Genomic DNA, 21,052 nt, shown 5'->3' on the forward strand with positions numbered 1-21,052 from the left:
ATCCTATCATTTTTACTTCCATAAGATTTGCGTGTGTTCGGCTAACTTTGATGAAATATTTGCAATTTTTTTTTAAGTGCTTTAATAACTGTTAAAATGCCTTGTGTGGTTTTTGGTAGTAATTCTAATCCCAAAAACAAAGAATAAATTATTTATCCATCCATCCTCCAACCCACTATATCCTAACTACAGGGTCACAGGGGTCTGCTGGAGCCAATCCCAGCCAGCACAGCGTGCAAGGCAGGAAACAAACCCCAGGCAGGGCGCCAGCTCACTGCAGGGCACACACACCAAACACAATTTTAAGATTGCCAATGCACCTAACCTGCATGGCTTTGGACTGAGGGAGGAATCCGGAATACCCGACTGTGGGAGGAATCCGGAGTACCCGGAGGAAATCCACGCAGATATGGGGAGAACATGCAAACTCCACACAGGGAGGACACAGGAAACGAACCCGGGTCTCCTAACTGCGAGGTAGCAGCGCTACCCACTGCGCCACCGTTTGCAAATTTAAATTTGAAATAAAAATGTAAAAAATTCATTTTGATGTCTTGTTCACTTATTCGACGCACCCCCTTGTACAGCTTCAGTGCCCCCCAGGGTGGCGCACCCCACAGTTTGAGAACCACTGCTATAGACTTTATTCAGACTTCCTTATGTTGCAGCCTTGTGCTAAAAACATTTGTATTCATTTTTTTTTTTTACTCACCAAACAAACCGCAACACCCAGAATGACAAAGCGCATACACGTTTTTAGAATTTTTTTGCAAATTTATTAGAAACTAGGCTCACCCGCCTTTTAAGCTGAACACTTCTTAAGGCAATTCGATATGTAGATCAATTTGATATTTTATACAAACTCATTAATTTGGTTATATTGCATTTGAGTGGGATTACTTTAATACTTGTAGTTTCTGTTATTTTTGTGATGAAATCCATCCATCCATCCAGTTTCCAACCCGCTGAATCCGAACACAGGGTCACGGGGGTCTGCTGGAGCCAATCCCAGCCAACACAGGGCACAAGGCAGGAACCAATCCTTGGCAGGGTGCCAACCCACCGCAGTGTGATGAAATTTTAACTTTTTTCCTATATTGAGGTCGCCCTTTTGAACCCCCCTGATATTTACTACACGGTGAGGCATTTGTACTCCATCAACATTAATTATTTCCATTTTGTCTATTTTTCCAGCGCATCGCGCACAAAAGCAAGGGAACGATGGGAGCACCAGAACTCTGCTCACATCTCGTCGCTTCGTACCTCAAGCTGCAAGTAGTAAGTCTGTGATAAGCGGAATACCGCTACGCTTTCCACTCACGGGACGAAAGGAAAATCCCGACCGCTTTTATATAGTAAGAAAGAAGAAGAAGATATCACACAGTCTGGAGTAGAAAATCATCTTTTACCTGGAAAAACGAAACTACAAATCCCATCATGCATTGCAAAATGGACGGGGCGTGTGTGAAACTCCGCGCCTGCGTAGCACTCATGGGACGGAAGGACAATCCCGACCGCATTTATATAGAAGGATAAACACTGAAATATCCCATTGACCCAAGTATTCAGATCCTTTGCTAGGGATTGGTTGGCGTTCCCATTCTGTGGATCACCATTGAGTTGTTTCTACTCCTCGTTTGGTGTCCCACCTGTGGTCAGTTCAGTTATCGGACTGATTAGGAAAGGCGCACACAGCTGTCCAGAGAGGGTCCCACTGCTGAGTAAAACTAAACCAGGAGTTCAGAAGGAGTTGCCTGCAGATCTAAAGGACAGCTTTGTGTGGAGGCCGAGATCTGGGGAAGGCAGCAGCACTGAAGTGTCCCGAGAGCACAGTGGCCTCCATTACTTCCTAAACGGAAGACGTTTGTAACAAGCACGACTCTTCCTAGAGCTGCCCGAACTCAGCAATTGGAACAGAAGGGCTTTAGGTGAAGGAGGTGACCAAGAACCCGTTGGTCACTCTGGCTGAGCTCCTGGCACATCCCATTCCATTGAACACCAACGAGATGTTTCTACACCTTGGTCTGGTCAATTCAGTTGACTGGACTGATTAGGAAAGGCACATACGGTACATACCTGTCTATAGAGAGTCCCACAGTCGAGCAAAAACCAACCCAGGGGGTCAAAGGAGTTGGCCGCATAGTTCAGAGACAGACATGCATAATTCCTGTGTCGGGCCTTCAGAATGGAATACATCTGAAGCAACCGCAACAGGCCAGACTGAGCAAAAGGGGGAGAAGGGAATCAGGTAAGAGGGGTGAACCAAGAACCAGACCACCACTCTGAAGGCGCTCCAGAGAACAAGAGAGAACAAAAGCCAAGCCAGGAGGTTGAAGGAGTTGCCTGCAGAGCTTACAGACAGGATTGGGTCAAGGCCGAGATCTGGGGACATACAACAGCAATATGATCCCAATGACCAAAATCAGGAGTGGTCTCCCCTCGACTTTCTCGTATATTCAGATATAGGGGGTGGATATTAGAGGAGTAAACCGCAAGACATCGATTAGATTTTCATATTATGCACATTAAATCTTTCAGGGATGATGTCGACTTTTGTCAAAATTCAGGAGTAGAGGACGGTAATCAGCTGTAAACTGCAACAAAACTCACCCTTTCATTTTAGTCCGACTATCTTTGCTATAAGGAAAGTTACATAGCTTTGTTGATTTAACCTCGAATCCCTACGTGTGCAGGAGTAGCGAAGAGCAAACAACCTCTAAAATGGCACCGACATGTGGCGAGAGACCAACGCGAATGTGCAAAGCAAAATACTCCATGAATGATTTACGTAATTTTGTTGAATCGGACTCTGACTTGCCGGACTCTGAGTTTGATGCAAGTGATCTGGAGATGGAGATCTAAAACGAAAGTGAGCTACCAGCGTCATCTGATCAGTCTCCAGGTGATCGTGGTGCTGAACACTTTCATGTAGCTGGTGCGCCTACAGCAGTGTTTGCCTGGGAGGACCACCACTTCTGATGACATGAGGTACAAACCAGATTGGGTCACAATGCGACCACCACTGCCACCCACCTGCTGTGCGAAGACAGCCAGGCAGCCGGCTCTACCATTTATTCCTGTTGACCATCAAGGTGCCCCCAAATGCATCCACTGCCGCCAGAGATGCCCAACATGTGCCAACAGCAGCCACAGCAGATAGCAACAGATGTTTTATACTGACTGATGTGTGAAATTATTGCTTTGTGTGCTTTTCAGAAAACTGAGTTAAAGAGTTAAAGAACCATCAACAACAAATCCAATTAATAATAAAGTGGAACCTCGGTTCACAAACGTCTCTGAACACGTACAAATCAGTTTACGACCTAAAAGTTCACCAAACGTTTGCATCTGTTCACGACCACACACTAGGTATACGAATGAGCCAGTTTCCCTTTCGGTTTGTGTGCGCCGATGATTTCTGCACATGTTCAGTCTCTCCCTGTGCAGCGAGAGAGAGAGAGAGCGACACACACAGAAACACACAAGAGAGAGAGAGACACACACGCACGCGCGCGCGCGAGAGAGAGAGAGAGAGAGCGACACACACAGACACACACAAGAGAGAGAGAGACACACACGCACGTGCGAGAGAGAGAGCGACACACACAGACACACACGCGCACGCGAGAGAGAGAGAGGGCTGGACGCATAAGGCCGAGAAGGCAGTTAAAGAATGCACCGGACTTGGTTTTAAAGAGACTGCTTCGAGCATTGTTTTAACCTCGTATTTAATGAAGACTTTTTTCTATTGGATTTTAACCTCCACTTCACTTCTGTTTACAGCAATCGGTTCGTAGCGTGCATTGTTGCAATGTTACTTTTCTTAGTGGTTTATTAATTTACGGATTTTTCAAATGTTCATTTTTTTCCCCTGTGCATAAAACTCATTAAAAAAAAGTGTTTTTAGCGAGCGGTTTGTAGCGGTATAGCGTGAACTCTTGCAGTGTTAGTTTTCTCTGTTATTCAATGTTTTTACATTTAGTTTACTATTACACTGCGCATTCTATGGTATAATTAACTATATTTGTGCTTAAAAATCTTTAAAAAAATATATATTTACATACAGTTTGTACGGTCCGGAACAGATTAATTGTATTTACATACAGTCCTTTGGAGGAAATAACTTCGGGTCACGGCCAAATCGGGTTACAACCAGAGTTTTGGAATGAATTATGGTCGTGACCCGACGCGCGCGTGTAGAGGTAAAATTCCGTTAACAACAAACTGCCAGGGACCTAAAAAATATTTCATTGCAATGAAAATACTGTTGTAATGAGATTCCGTATTTGTCACTCTAGTGCTTTCTTTAACTTCGTCCAGACGTTTGCAATCATTTCAATAGCTTCTTTCGGGTTCATTTTAATCTCCTCCTGTCTACAAGTTATGCTCATGAGAATTTTCCTCAGCATTTCCTTTCTGGGGCGGCACGGTGGCGCAGTGGTAGCGCTGCAGCCTCGCAGTTAGGAGACCTGGGTTTGCTTCCTGGGTCCTCCCTGCGTGGAGTTTGCATGTTCTCCCCGTGTCTGTGTGGGTTTCCTCCGGGCGCTCCAGTTTCCTCCCACAATCCAAAGACATGCAGGTTAGGTGGATTGGCGATTCTAAATTGGCCCTAGTATGTGGTTGTGTGTGTCCTGCGGTGGGTTGGCACCCTGCCCAGGATTGGTTCCTGCCCTGTGTTGGCTGGGATTGGCTCCAGCAGACCCCCGTGACCCTGTGTTTGGATTCAGCGGGTTAGAAAATGGATGGATGGATGGATTTCCTTTCTGGGTTTGAATGACGCCCAAACCCAAGGGTTGAAGCACTGCTGTGCAATTGAGTGGGAGGAATTCAACGCGAATATTATCGAAATGTGGAAGCATGTTGTGGGCAGCACAGTTATCATTCAGGAGCTGAATCATCCTTTTCTTCTTCTTCTTCCTAGTGTGAGGTTTCTGATCTGTTTTGGATCCTCCCTCACCCAATGGGGCGACACACCGAAGTGCGTCCCGAAGTGCGATTGCTGCGTCTGTGGAAGATTATTTGTCCGTTGCAGGGCATAACCAGGCTCATAGCGCTGCAGTGAAGCGACACAGAAGCAAATCATAAAAGATTGTGGTCGCGCTATAAGTCCCTGTCTTGGACCGCAAAACACGAGGCTGAGTCTCAGTACTTTAGCAAAACTAGCTTTATTCAGCTTGAAACAGGAACGGCAAGGTTATTTATTGTAGCGTGATCTGCCGCTCTCTTACACAGAGACACAGCAGTCGGATAGGGTCGTGGTCAGATAATACTGTGCCCTGCATTTACAAGGTTCCTTGCATCACCCATCGAGATCTTTTCTGTTTTCCTCAGTGAAGAGCCGCCCCAGAGCTGTGAGCAACAGATAAACAGTCTTCCACAGATGCGCACTGCAGGACGCTCTTCGGTGTGTTAGCCAGTTGTGGGAGGTCCCAAGAGAGTTTAGGAACCTCACATTTTCTTGAATGAGTGACGCATTAATAGGAATGTTTCTTGAACGAGCGTCAGTGAACCACACAAAACGGCTTTTTCGAGGTCTTCAAATGCAGCAGGTCGCATAAATTTGCAACCCGAGATTTTTCTTCTTTTTTTGCTCAGTCTTTCAACAAAGTTGACAGCGGCAATGGCAAAATTCCGAATTCACAATTGGCAAAGTCTTTTTTTCTTTTTGCCGCAATCGAGAGCTGCAAAAATTTAACCTTTTCTTTCTAATATGAACTGTTGCCGTTTTTTCGTGTCTGCCGTTTCTATAGGAGGGTGACAATGAGTTAAATTCCAATGGATGTTTTTCAAATGTTGACGAGCAATAAGCAAAAGGTATCACTGAAAGAGAAAATAATTTACAGTGTTTCTGTTTGAGGATTGTTGTGCACAACTGAGCTGCGGCCACAGAACTAACTGCTCTGTGGATGATTAATTCAGGCATTTCAAGGTCACTTCATTGTAATGAAAGTATCTGCTGAATGTATTTCATACTAACAAGATTTCTATAGACTCGTGTCATATGGGGAAAGTGTTGGGACCATAAAAATACTTTGTTGTAATTAAAATTTCGTTGGAACGGAATTTTACCTGTATATTGAACAATAATTTTAAAAGTAAAGTTGAATAAATCGGACTCTGCAGCTGCATGAATAAAAGGTAAAGTATCAGTTCCGTTAACGGAAATAGCCAGAAAGTGGATAGAAATCTGCGTTTTGTACCTATACTTGTATGCTCAAGTTATCGTATTTACAGACACACGCACACACACACATAATTCCAAAAATGGTATTTTCGGACCTGGGGAGGCCAGAAACATCGAGATTCGAAATTGAATTTTTGGAGGATTTCAATATTTCATATACGAGAAAGTCAGGGAGGAATAAAATGTCGAGATTCATAAAAAGCTCGAAATTAAATTTTTCGAGGATTCCAATACTTCATATACGAGAAAGTCAGGGAGGTGTAAAATGTCGAGATTCATAAAAAGCTCGAAATTTAATTTTTGGAGGATTCCAATACTTCATATATGAGAAAGTCAGGGAGGTCTAAAATGTTGAGATTCATACAAATCTCAAAATTGAATTTTTGGAGGATTCCAATACTTCATATTATAAAAAGTCAGGGAGGTCTAAAATGTCGAGATTCATAAAAAGCTCGAAATTAAATTTTTTGAGGATTCCAATACTTCATATACGAGAAAGTCAGGGAGGTCTAAAATGTCGAGATTCATAAAAAGCTCGAAATTAAATTTTTTGAGGATTCCAATACTTCATATACGAGAAAGTCAGGGAGGTGTAAAATGTCGAGATTCATAAAAAGCTCGAAATTAAATTTTTGGAGGATTCCAATACTTCATATACGAGAAAGTCAGGGAGGTCTAAAATGTCGAGATTCATAAAAAGCTCAAAATTAAATTTTTGAAGGATTCCAATACTACATATACGAGAAAGTCAGGGAGGTGTAAAATGTCGAGATTCATAAAAAGCTCAAAATTAAATTTTTGGAGGATTCCAATACTTCATATACGAGAAGCACACATACACACATAATTCCAAAAATGGTATTTTCATACACGGGGAGGTCTAAAACATCGAGATTCATCAAAATCTCAACATCGAATCCTTGGATGATTACAATACTTCCCCAATTCTTCTTATATGAGAAACTAATTAGATGGCTCTGAGAGTGTTGTGTTTCTTAACCACTCCAACCCCTCATGAACGCAGTGCTCACAGTAGGGATGATGATTTTTTAACAAAGTTTGAAGCCCCAATTTAGCTGGTCATCTGTTGGCTCGTTTCATGTCTCATTTCTGTTTGGCTGTCATTTAATGAAGAAAGGAATCAATTCAGAAGACTCAATCCTTAAAAACAGGGCTATTAAAATGAAGGGAAAAGAAGTTAATTAGCAGTGGAAACTGGACACTAATCAGGAAAAGGGTTAGAAAGAAAACCTGCACCCACTGCGGCCCTCCAGGCCTGGAGTTTGACACCCGTGGTCTACAGTGTCCTAAAAAGACCCCAATTAAATATATAAATGTGTGTAGTGTGTGCAGAGAGCCACATCACAGAACTGGGAGTTCAAAGCACCAGAGAGTCCCAATAAGTTCCAACAGCACTTCTAAAAATGCTTACTAGAGGGGGAAATCCTGTCAGAAACCCCGGCTAGACGCCAAATGGGTCTTGTGGAATCTGTGTTAAGAAAAATGACATGGCATCCGGGAGGAGCTCCTCCGCATCGAGAGGAGTCAGATGAGTTGGCTCGGGCATCTGATCAGGATGCCTCCTGGACAACTCCTTGGTGAGGTCTAACTGGACACGTCTAACCGGAAGGAGGCCCCGGGGAAGACCCAGGACACGCTGGAGGAACTAAGTCTCTTGGCTGGCCTGAGAATGCCTCTGGATTTCCCCCAGGAAGAGCTAGTAGAAGTGGCCCGGGAGAGGGAAGTCTGGGCATCTCTGCTCAAGCTGCTGCCCCCGCGACCTGATCTCGGATAAGTGAGGGTGGATGGATGGATGGTTTATTTCCATAAACTGCCCGGAGGCACAAAAGAAGGCTCTGTGGAGAACAAAAAGGCCAAATACAATTGCCTGGAACACAAATGCTAGCTTAAGGAAACGAGTCCCAATACAGAGAATTAGAGGCCAAGTCAAAAAAACAGAGCAAAATGAAGAGCATTCAAAAAAAGGCACAAGGACTCACTAATTCCAGAGCGCATTCATGATAACAATCATAATTCCTTAAATTCAGATGGCACTTTTCTCACTACTCAAAATCCTTCTCGTAGTGAGTGGGGAGCACCAACCTGAATGATGTGACCATTTCTACCACAAGGCCTAATTAGAAGAAGCCGGAAAATGACAACAATTATGACAGACCTGCTGTAATGCTGACGGTTGCACATTCAGACGAGTACCAAAAAAGTCAAAGGCACTTAATCTAATTAACCATCAGGCTCTGCTAAGATGTCTGCTCTATAATCACAGCTGCAAGACGCCTCCTATCCAACGACCCACGCAATTAAGGTCCTCTTGTACTCGGAAATAACGCAAACTGTCATTTTCATTCATTTGTACAGTACACTGTTATGACAGCCATTGTCCAAACTCACAGGCTCAAGTGGAACAAATCTGTTCACTCCACTGCCTGGACAATGGTGGGTTCAAAACCCTCTCTCTCACACACACACACATCCCATGACAGCAGAGGTCTTTGAGCCCAGATATGACATCCCAGATGCTACACTCCTCCCAGTCCTCATTCCCAGTAATCCTGCTGCCATTTCTCTGAAGTTACAGATTATTGCCCCCAAATGGACAACTTCTTAGATTGTAAAGTGTCAGGCTGACAGTTTAATTGCCACCACAGGCTGAGTGTGTGACCCCCAAGTGAGCCACTTTGTCTGCCAAGGCTCCTTGAGTGCAAATTAAGGAAACTGTTTAATCCAAATCAGGATAGTGGGGAGCATCTGCCACAAGGGGGGGAGTCAACCCCAGATGGGATGTCTGTTCGTTATGAAGAAAGTTCACAGAAACAATCACATTCACTCACCCACCCACGGCACTCCAGTTTACAGTCCTAACCAGAGTTGGGAAATAAAACTGGAAAACCAACAGAGGCCCTGGGAGAACATGCAGACTCCACATGGATGTAACCTTAGATTGTGTTCTGCGGTGGATTCAGAACTTATTCAAACCTCTTCACTTTCCTCAGACTTTACCGTGTTGTACATTTATTTTAAAATAGATAGATAGATAGATAGATAGATAGATAGATAGATAGATAGATAGATAGATAGATAGATAGATAGATACTTTATTAATCCCAAGGGGAAATTCACATACTCCAACAACAGCATATTGATACAAAAAACAATATTAAATTAAAGAGTGATAACAATGAAGATATAAAAGACAATAACTTTGTATAATGTTAACGTTTACCCCCCGGTGGAATTGAAGAGTCGCATAGTGTGGGGTCTCCTCAGTCTGTCAGTGGAGCAGGATGGTGACAGCAGTCTGTCACTGAAGCTGCTCCTCTGTCTGGAGATGATCCTGTTCAGTAGATTCTCCATGATTGACAGGAGTCTGCTCAGCGCCCGTCGCTCTGCCACGGATGTCAAACTGTCCAGCTCCGTGCCTACAATAGAGCCTGCCTTCCTCACCAGTTTGTCCAGGTGTGAGGCGTCCCTCTTCTTTATGCTGCCTCCCCAGCACACCACCGCATAGAAGAGGGCGCTCGCCACAACCGTCTGGTAGAACATCTGCAGCATCTTATTGCAGATGTTGAAGGATGCCAGCCTTCTAATGAAGTATAGTCGGCTCGGTCCTCTCTTACACAGAGCATCAGTATTGGCAGTCCAGTCCAGTTTATCATCCAGCTGCACTCCCAGGTATTTATAGGTCTGCACCCTCTGCACAGTCACCTCTGATGATCACGGGGTCCATGAGGGGCCTGGTCCTCCTAAAATCCACCACCAGCTCCTTGGTCTTTCTGGTGTTCAGTTGTAGGTAGTTTGAGTCGCACCATTTAACAAAGTCCTTGATTAGGTTCTTATACTCCTCCTCCTGCCCACTCCTGATGCAGCCAGGGTACATTTATCATTTTTTTTCACCTTAATTTTTGTTCTTAGAAAGGTTTAACAATTTATTAAAAATTAGAAAATGAAATTTCTCATTCATAGAAGTATTCAATTGCTTCATTCAGCACCACTTTGACAAGAATTCCAGCTTTAAGTCTTCTTTGGTAGGTCTCTACAAGCTTGGCTTGGATTTGCTCAGCTGATCCCATTCTTCCAGGCAGATCCTCTCAAGCTCCATCCATTAGATGGGTTAGGAAGCGTGACCTGCCATCTTCAGGTCTCTACACAGATGTTCTATGGTGTTGAAGTCTGGGCTTTGGCTGGCTGGGCTACTCAAGGACACCCTCTCTCAGAAACTTGTCCCAAAGCCAATCCAGCATTGCTTTGGCTGTATGTTTTAGGTCATTGCTGGGATGAATGCTGATTCGTCACCCCAGTCTGAGGTGGCATGCTCAGTATCCATAGTGCACTTTAAGTATTATTTGACTTTGAGGACTGGGGGTTCCCGTCGGTGTCAGGAGTGCGCACTCCTTCAGAAGCAAAAAACAGCATCCCTCACTTATCATAGTGCAGGCATAATGGAAAGGTATGGAGTGCATGCCCCTTGAGTTAAATAAACGGTGCCCCTCAGGTGACTAGGCACTAGGTGGTCACCTCTGTCACTTAATGGATTGACCGGCTCTGCATCAGAAGGAGATTTGAGCACAGAGAGAACATGCAGACTGCACACAGGGATCACCCACGACTGGAACACCTGTCTCTTTGTTGGGAGGCAGCAGCCCTACCACTGTGCCATCTCCAGAGCTGAAATGCTCGGTCAAATTTACATTAATTTACCTAATATCCACGGTAAACTGCTAGTTTTCTTGGGCATAATTGATCAAGAATTATACAATTCACTAAAACAAACATTTACACTGGACGGCACGGTGGCGCAGTGGGTAGTGCTTGCTGCCTCACAGTTAGGAGATCCGGGTTCGCTTCCCGTGTCCTCCCTGCGTGGAGTTTGCATGTTCTCCCCGTGTCTGCGTGGGTTTCTTCCGGGTACTCCAGTTTCCTACCACAGTCCAAAGACATGCAGGTTAGGTGCATTGGCGATCCTAAATTGTGCTTGGTGTGTGTGTGCCCTGTGGTGGGCTGGCGCCCTGCCTGGGGTTTGTTTCCTGCCTTGCGCCCTGTGTTGGCTGGGATTGGCTCCAGCAGGCCCCCATGACCCTGTAGTTAGGATATAGCGGGTTGGATAATGGATGGATGGAAATATTTACACTTGTCACGCACGTGCGCATGGGTGACAGCTAAAAGGACCAAAAGAAGGGAATTCCACACCAAGCCAGGGGGTGGCGGGGTGCAGTAAACCTCTTTCTTTTATTCCTGCGTACCAAACACGGGAAATTCTGCGGGGACCCAATAACATCACCTCCTGATCCCGCTCCCAATGACGTCACTTCCGGTTCCTGCCCGATGATGTCACTTCCTGGTCCCACTCCCGATGATGTCACTTCTGCTAACATGCCTTAAATACCAGTCAGCTTCTGCTTGTGAATTCCACCTGTACACAACTGTACTACCAATTTTCAATTCTTTGCACCCTTATTCAAGTCTACAGGCAGCTGCCCCAAACGTTCTCCTGTGTCAAGGCGTTTCCTTTCACAACCTGTAGCCGATATTAAATGCATACGTAAATGTAAATACAGAAATCAGTTCATGATCTCTTCAAACTGTCATAACAGCAAAACTCTGTCGAAGGGTAAAACAGCAATAATTCCACATTTACAATACACTTTCATCACAGAGACGGTCATGTGATTGGGCAGTTGGGATGGCAGATTTTTTGGGGTGCCATTTACAGCTTCGCCTAAGACAGCAAAAATGCTAAAGCCGGTCCTGAATCTCATCAAAATTGGGTTTTTGAACGCTTTGTCTCATTTCTGCACTGCGACTACGCTCTGAAAAACTAAAGACCACTTACTGCCACAAAGACGTGAGGGAGCCACAGAGGGGACAAGACAGGGACACTACTAGGAAAGGAGGTGAAAGGGTTGCTTGTTCCAGCCTTCTAGGATCCTGAGGTCAAACGCCCCCACTCCCAAGACTATCACTGTTACCATCCCAGAATTTTAAAATCAAACACTCTGTGGTGGGCGCATGGTGGTGCAGTGGTAGCAATGCTGCCTTGCAGTTAGGAGACCTGGGTTCACTTCCCAAGTCCTCCTGTGTGGAGTTTGCATGTTCCCCCCGTGTCTGTGTGGGTTTCCTCCCACAGTCCAAAGACATGCAGGTTAATTGACCCTAGTGTGTGGGTGTGTGTCTATGTGTGCCCTGCAGTGGGCTGGCACCCTGCCTAGGGTTTGTTCCTGCCTTGCGCCCTGTGCTGGCTGGGATTGGCTCCAGCAGACCCCCCATGACCCTGTAGTTAGGATATAGCGGGTTGGAAAATGACTGTGGCAAGAAAAGCCCATCCCCTAACCTGGGTTTTGGAGGGCATGGGTCTATATAATAAAAAGCATAAATGGTACCTACCCTTACAAAACAAGGCCGGATATAACTGTCAATCAGATTCGATTTCCACCAATCAAGTTCTTGCTGGCAAATCACGTGTGAAGGATGATGCTGCAGCAAACATCTAAAATGTAATTGGCTGAAGTCTTAAAAATGATTGACAGATCTTCCACTCCCCTTTTGCCCTTATCTACAGCAACAACTCTTTGGAAATAACTGGGACTGGGGGAGGCACATCATCACCCCGCCTCAAATATCCAGGCCCGCCCCATTCTGCAGGTTTTCTTGGAATGACTGCATAGATGCTGAGGTGTTGAAATGCTAAATCATCGCAGATTCTTCATGGACACAAATTTTCTTAAAGTGTGGGAGGCCAGTGTTTCAGATAATTGACTGAGTAATGCATTGTGGGTATTTGTGTCACCCTTTTGTTTTCTGGTTTAACTTTTCTGTAACAAATGTGCCCAACAAAATGTAGCTATCTGTGTTGGAAAGTAAAAGCTGACAGAAAAAATTTGAACTCAAGTTATGTAGAAGTATTCCTAAACCTAAGTACAGTGATGAAGTATTTCTATTCTGTTTTGAGGAAGACTCACACCGACATGCGGGGCATGAAAACTCCGCACAGTTGGCTACCTGTCTTGGGAATGTGGAGAGAATGTCACAAAGATACAGGAAGAATATGCAAACTCCACATAGATCAGTAACCAGACTGTGCCCCCCGAGCTGTGAGGTGGCAGCTCTACCCACTGTGCCAGTTCCCCAACTCCTTCCTTGGGGGTGCATTGGGCATTTCCACCTATTGAAATAACAGCATCCATTCACTTACATAGAACAGATCAGGTTTGTCTGCTGGTGGGCAGCATTCCTAATTGGAATGACAGAATTGGGACAGGGTAGACCGGACATGAAATAAGCGGAACCTGCTAAAGGTGTTTTACAGTAGCCCCCTGCCCTGGCCTGCGCAGGATTTGGACCCCAGCCCTTCAGTGAGTCGCTTCAGCCCACATGGCGGCACATCTGCTCAATCTCAGCTGCCGCCAACTCTGCTCCTTATTTGAGTTTCCCACAGGAAGCCCGGGGCAGCACGGCAATAAACAGAGGACTCTGACATCCTGTCCCAATTTCAAAATGGGAAATGGAGCCACCAGCAACGGCGTGGGCGTGTTTGTCTTCTGTTGCCAGCTTCACACTACTACTAAAATGGAGACAGGCACTTCCTGAAAGTTCAGGAGGATACACCTAATGATAAGGGTACTGAGTGTCACACAAGTCCGGCCGAGTCTGTGACCATCGCTGGCCCTTTGACCAAATGAGAGACGTCATCTTTAGTGCCCCTTGGGGTTTAATAAGCAAACACAAGTGCAGCTGCGATTGACAGGCAGTCACCGTAGTTCTGGTGCCAGCGCTGCTCCCGGTTTACGCCAAATCTGGCTTCAGTTTGTTTGACATTTGGATTTGAGGTAGCTGTAAACGTGCCAACAATTGATGACGACTTAGAGCTTCTAATGTTTAGCTGGCTTCACTTCTCCTTCATGCATGTAAACTGGGCACAGAAACTTATCAGAAATATTCATCTTGTACAGAACGGGCAGCTGCTGTATCATAACTAAAGGGTATGGGATGTGTCTGTTGTTAGTCAGATGTTACTCCTTTGTTATTCCATAAACCTACAGCTGTCTACCTACAGGGCCCATGTGTGTGTTGGCATACAGCGATATCACTTTATTAGACCCGACACATTATTGGCATGTGGTATCTTATAACAAATTCCTGCTAATGCACCTATGGATAGTACCTGCCTTCCATAGATTCTGTTTTATTGTACTGCGTTTATATACTTGCCATTTGTAAGTTGCTTTGGATAATGGCATCAAATAAATAAACATAAATGCCCCTTAATTACCTCTGATACGTTATATGTGAGGTTAATTTGTAATGAATCACAGCTACTGGAGCTTTGTTTAGTACCAGCCTTCTATATATACTCTTGTACTGAGTCGATGCACTTGCCATTTTGTAATTTGCTTTGGATAATACCATCAATTAGGTAAATGTAATGTGTCTTTTAATTACCCCAAACACATTGTATGCTGGGTTAATTGTAATGAAACCTTTGCTTAGTACTGACTTTTCATACACGCTCCTGTATTGATTTTATGCATCCATGATTTGTAAAAAATTATCAATTAAACCAATATTAATGTCACTTTATTGTCTCCCCCACATTATCTGCATGGTTCGCTTATAGTGAATCACTAGTAATGTTCCTTTAGTTAATATTGACCCCAACAGATGCTGTTATGTTAATGTCATTTGTAAGTTGCTTTGGATAATGGCATTATCTTAATAAGCGTAAATGTCCCTGTTTACCCCTAACTCGTTATGTTCTTGGTTAGCTTGTAATGGTTCACTGCTAGTGAACCTTTCATTAGTGTTGATCTTACATGGATGCTCTTGTGTTGAGTTTACCTATATGTAATTTGTAAATTGCTTTGGATAATTTCATTAGTTAAATACATGTCAATGTCTCTTAATTATCTGTAACACACAACAGAGCTAACTTGTAATGGTTTGCTGCTAATGAATCTTTGCTTAGTTCTGACCTTCCATGTACTCTCCTGTTCTGCTTTTATGCATTTGTCATTTGTAAGTTGCTTTGGATAATGACATCAATTAAATACATGTAAAAGTCCCTTAATTACCCCAACACATTATATGTGTGATTAAGTTGATATGAATCACTGCTAAAGAAGCTTTGCTTAGTATTGACCGTCCATACATGTTCTTGTACTGAGTTGATGCATCTGTCATTTGTAAGCTGCTTTGGATAATGCCATAAATTAAACAATTATTAATGTCACTATATTAGCCTAGCATATTACTTGCACGGTTATCTTATAACAAATTCCTGTTAATGCACCTGTGTGTAGTACCTACTTTGCTGTTCTACTGTACTGAGCATATGAACTTGTCCTTTGTAAGTTACTTTGGATAATGACATCAATTACATAAATGTAAATGTCCCCTAATTACCCCTAACACATTATTTGCATGGTTGACTTAAATGAATCACTGTTAAAGCATGTTTGTTTAGTATCACCCATCCATAGATGATCTTGTGTTGATTTCATAGATCTTTCATTTGGAAGCTGCTTTGGATAATGGCATTAACTTAGAAACATAAATGTCCCTGTTTTCCTCAAGTCATTACATTCTTGGTTAACTTATAATGAATCACTGCTAATGTACCTTTGATTAGCATTGGCCTTCCATAGATGTTCTTGTCTTGATTTTATACATGCCATTTGTAAGTTGCTTTGAATAACTCCATTAATTAAATACATGTAAATGCCCCTTAATTATCCCTAACACATTATATACCAGGCTAAGTTGTAATGAATCACTGCTTAGTACAGACCTTCTTTATACGCTCTGTATTGATTTTATGCATGTCATTTGTAAGTTACTTTGGAAAATGGCATCATTCAAGCAATAATCAATGTCACCTTTTTACCCCCAACACATCATTTGCACGGTTAACCTATAATGAATCAATGCTAATACACCTTTGGTTAGTTCTGACCCTCCACAGATGCTCTTGTGTTGATTTCTTACTTATGTCATTTGTAAGTTGCTTTGGCGAATCTCATCTTCTTCTTCTTCTTCTTCTTTCGGCAGCTCCCATTAGGGTTGCCACATATAAATGTTCGCGTATTACTCCTAACACCTTACATTCTTAATTAACTTGTGATGAGTCACTGCTAATTTGATTAGTTCAGTTTTATAAACATGTTATTTGTAAGTTACTTTGAATAAAGACATCAGTTTAATCAAGTGTAAATGTCATTTATTTTGTCAATTCATAACATTTTTGATGAATGTGTAATAGCTCTTTGCTAATGCATCCTTTCTTACACTGACACTCTTATAATGATGTTATGTGTTTTGTAAGTTGCTTTGGATAAAGCATAAACTAAATTAATAAATTGCAGCCCCCCACTATGCTATTCTTGTATATTTGGAGAGATGACCACTCTGCCTGGATATTCATGATATCCCACTCCCATAATGTCCCGTCATACGGTTTCATTGCGGGGGGCTCTCGGCCACTTTTCATCAGCGTACGTCATCCTTTCTGAATTAAACAGAACGAGCTTAGTGAGCAAAGTCAGCACAAGCCCCTCACTGTGTGACCATTAACAAGGCACGATTGTGCGGCCGACAAGACAAGAGGCGGACATCAAAGTGGGAGCCCAGGGGCAGCCATGTTAACGCAGGCGGTTGGCAGCAGAACAAGAAGGCGCTTGTGTGTGACAAACTTTTATTATGTCCGGCCCGGTCCTTGGCACATGCCCTACGTGACCCCAACTGGAGCAGAAGATGCCAAGCGGCTAGCAGCCCAGACAGATGGAGCCCCCTCATCCACTTAGCCTCTCACTGTACTCCTCCCGTTAGCATTTGGGGGTGGGGGGCCCTGCAGCACCTTACATAAGGGGCCTTATGGTGTCCAAGGGTCTCAAGATTTGTGGCTTTTAGGATGATTAAAAGGAAATGGGCAGCACCTGACTTAACTGGACGTGACACGCCGACTATTGTTCTTGCAGGCTGGCGTGATCTCCAGTGGCCTTTAGGTTGGCCTTTCTAAATTTACACGGGTTATGAAGTTGCAGTCACCCAAAGTGGTCCTTTTTGCCCTTTTGTTTTTTCTGCCCTCCATATATAGCCCTCCATAAATTCTTGCCTGTATTTACTGGTCACGGTAATCTTTACCCACTGTGGGCTTCAGAATTTAAAATACTGGCATGGTAACATTAAGAAAATGTCCAATAATCTGGAAGATGGCAGAGGAGTTAGGGTGGGCATCTCTTTATGATCCAGAGGTCCTGGCCACAGCTTTCTGGAATGATGGAGACTTTAGGCCCACTGCCAGGCACTCACCAATGAATGCCACTCCTGACTTTCTTGTTTCCATTGATATGAAAGGTGGCACACAGGCACATGTGAGGCTTCTCCATCTTTGATAATATGAAGGGGTCTCCTTTGGTGACTCTTCAGAGGGTCCTTGGGCACCGCTGGTTTGACTTTGTGTTGCTCATGGAGTCCCGAATGAGGGACAAGACCTGCATTGTGAAGGAGCATCAGTTACAGCACTACAGCCATGTGGTGCCATTACCCGAGGGTGATCCGGCTCACAGGACACTCATTGTTGAGTGGCCGGACCAGGCCAAGGGGACGCCCACCTAACACCTGGCTACAGCAGATAGACGGTCATTTCCAATGGGTGAGACTAGACTGTGAGTCTGGCTTTGGGGGATTTTGCCAACTGGGGTCCCGAGCTGCTTTGTCTAGTAGTGTGTGCGCCAACACACTGTACCAGTGCCTGCTCCCCAACCTGATCTGACCTGACTTGACCTGAGGTTGGAGCCAAGCAGCAGTGAGAACAAGGCAAGAAAAAAACACTGAGTGGGGTGCCAGTCTACTGCATGGCACACTCACAAACATACAGTGCCAACTTATGCTCACTTGTTACCCTGTCCTGTTCATTATTTGAATAACAGGAGGAAAAAAGGGGTCCCTGAGAGAATACGGGTCCTGATTTGAACCCCAGTCCTGTGTGACAGTCCTGCCCAGCACTGTGCCAACTACAACATAACACACAAAAAAATGGAACCAGAGTATAAAGTGCCTTGAGAGTGTGGGCACTAAAAAGGCGCTATATACACACAGAGTGCTCTGCACGCCGCTGCACCAGTGCCTTTGATTCATTAGGCTGGGAGGGAGAATCCCACCACACCGCAGTGCAACCACAAGGCAGGTGAATGTCTGGTGGTCCTCGTGGTCCTTAGCTAGTGTATAACAGCACACAAAAGACGCAAAGGATGATGGGCCGGAGGGTCTAAGAGGAAATGTAAAGTTGGGGGGAGGGGAACAATCTACAGAATAAATAAAAGAAATCAACGATGAAAAGTGAACTTGACCTTTACTGCTGACGTTGCTCTCGGCGTTGTCCGTGTGCCCCGCTTTGTAGTACGTGATGCCCCTGATGACTCCAGGCTGGTGGCCGGCGGCCTTGGCCTTGGCGGTGGGCTTCACAGGTTTCACGCTTTCCTTCTTAAGCTTGATGGGTTTCTCCTTCACCGGTTTGGGTGGCGGCGCCTTCTTGTTGACGTATTTATTGGTGTCTTTCGTCTTCCCACCTGCCGTCTCCTGAAGAAGAACAACAAGGAGAACAAGTCGCACTATGAAGGTCAACGGAGAACTTTAAAACAGCGAATTGAATGTGCCCCCCCGGGATGTTCTGTCAGGACCACCCACAGGAAACCCAAGGTGAGAACTGGCAAGCTCCTTGTAGAGAAGGACCTGGGATGTGAGCCCTGGTGTCCTTACTGCTGCCAGTGCGCCCCCTTGAGGAAAAGAAATGAATGAAAGGTTGGGTGGCAGAGTCGATGAATGAATGAATGAATTGGCAAATGATGAACGGGTGAGTGAGTGAGTGAGTCAATCAGTGAATGAATGCAGAGCAAATTAATGAAGGGGCAAGTGAGAAAGTTGGTGAATGAGTGGAGGAATGAAAGTGTGAAAGAGTGAAGGCCTGAGTGACTAAGCAAACACACGAATTGGTGGCTGAGGCAGTGAATGAATTAAATCAGCGGTTCTCAAACTTTTGTATTTCGCACCCAACCCCCTTTTCTACCTGAAATAATTCTGCACCCCCTGCATAATATAAGATAGATGAGAATAACCCATGAGACAACTAATAGTGATGAGCGAGCATGCTCGATCGAACATGTGTTCGGCTCGAGCATCGCTATGCTCAGAGCATGGCGCTACACGAACTAGCACCACATATGCTCGTGCGCATGCTCGAGTCTCCGCCCCGCACGTTTCGCGGGTTGGAAACAGCCAATCAAGGGGCAGGTAAGTAATTTTTTTTATAGGGTGCGCTGAACAGCGTGTAGCACTCGCATCTAATGTTTTAGAGCGTCAGCTCACCTGCAGGCACTCCCATATCATGTTTTAGAGCGTCATTGTTCCTGTAAAATTGATTTTTTGGGGGGATTTTGGGCGTGTTTTTGTCAGTCTGTAAAAGTGGCGTACAACTCGGACAAACTGGTTCCCAGCAGCGACTTGGGAGTCCAAGATGCATCCAGACATTGTCCCCATGCTGTTCCCGGTCCATTTGGGTGGTGTTTCTGTCACTTTCTGACCTTTTCCAATGGACCAGGCACCCTCCCCTCTTCAGATCAGGGGGTGCCTGGTTGTCTCCCATTGACCTAGCCTACATTATACTCGGGTGCTCGGTAGAGCACACGAACATCGCGATGTGTTCGGACCGAACACCCGAACACTTTGGTGCTCATCACTAACAACTAACAAAGGTATGAAACTCGTGCGGGGTCACGGTATCCTATTATTTTTATTTCCATAACATTTGTATGTGTTCGGCTAGCTTCGATGAATTATTTGCAATTTATTTTTTTAAAGTGCAACTGTTAAAATGCCTTGTGTGGTTTTTGGTAGTAATTCTAATCCCAAAAACAAAGAATAATAATTTATCCTTATTTAATTATTTTATTTTACGTAAAGAAACGATTAAATATGTTTTAATTTTTAAAAATCTCGTAAACAAGGACACCGATGAAGTCAATCTGCGCGAGACGAACGTATTTTCATCCGACAAATATTATACCGCTGTTAGTTGTATCATGAAAATAACCCAATGCGCAGTATTAACTCAGTTTGGCAATATTGGCAACGCTGCCAATGTGGTGCAGTCGCGCCGCATTATCACCCGATCTACTGTTACCCGAATGTTCGCGACCGATACCGATACGTCTCGAACTTTCTGGATTGAAAATACGCGACTATAAAAGCAGCAGCGGCGCCGCTCGTCATAGAAACAAACTTCAAACAGAAAAGGAGCTCAGAGTGTCGTATCTCGAATATCAAACCAAACCTGGACAGGCTGTGTACTTTAAAGCAGGCACATGTTAGTCATTAGATCGATGCTTTAGAAATGTTTTATTTTAATTTTAGTTACAATGCATTCGTTGTGATTATATGCTTGCAAATTTAAATTTGAAATAAAAATATAAAAAATCAATTTTGATGTCTTGTTCATTTATTCGACGCCCCCCTTGTACAGCTTCAGCGCCCCACAGTTTGAGAACCACTGAATTAAACAATCAATCGATCAATCAATTAGCAAGTAAATAATGAATGGATAAAGAAGGTAATACATAACTTGAATTAATGAAGGAATGAAAGAGAATGAGTGGATGAATGAATGAATAAATAAATGAATGAGTGGAAACATCCATCCATCCATTATCCAACCCGCTATATCCTAACTACAGGGTCACGGGGGTCTGCTGGATCCAATCCCAGCCAACACAGGGCACTAGGCAAGAAACAAACCCCGGGCAGGGCGCCAGCCCACCGTAGGGCACGCACACATGCCAAGCACATAGATATTAGGGACAATTT

The 21,052-nt window shown here is 44.2% G+C and overlaps 1 protein-coding gene across 1 annotated transcript in view; it reads right to left on the reverse strand.

Annotated features, from left to right (window-relative positions):
• LOC120535107 (olfactomedin-like protein 2A) overlaps positions 1-21,052 on the reverse strand; it is a 132,826-nt gene that overhangs the window by 15,653 nt on the left and 96,121 nt on the right. Inside the window, exon 5 of the mRNA XM_039762692.1 lies at positions 18,544-18,772. Within this exon, the coding sequence (XP_039618626.1) occupies positions 18,544-18,772 (229 nt within the window). The remainder of the gene's footprint in view (positions 1-18,543; positions 18,773-21,052) is intronic.

Source organism: Polypterus senegalus, chromosome 9 (genome assembly GCF_016835505.1).
Source record: "Polypterus senegalus isolate Bchr_013 chromosome 9, ASM1683550v1, whole genome shotgun sequence".
NCBI classification, from domain to species: domain Eukaryota; kingdom Metazoa; phylum Chordata; class Cladistia; order Polypteriformes; family Polypteridae; genus Polypterus; species Polypterus senegalus.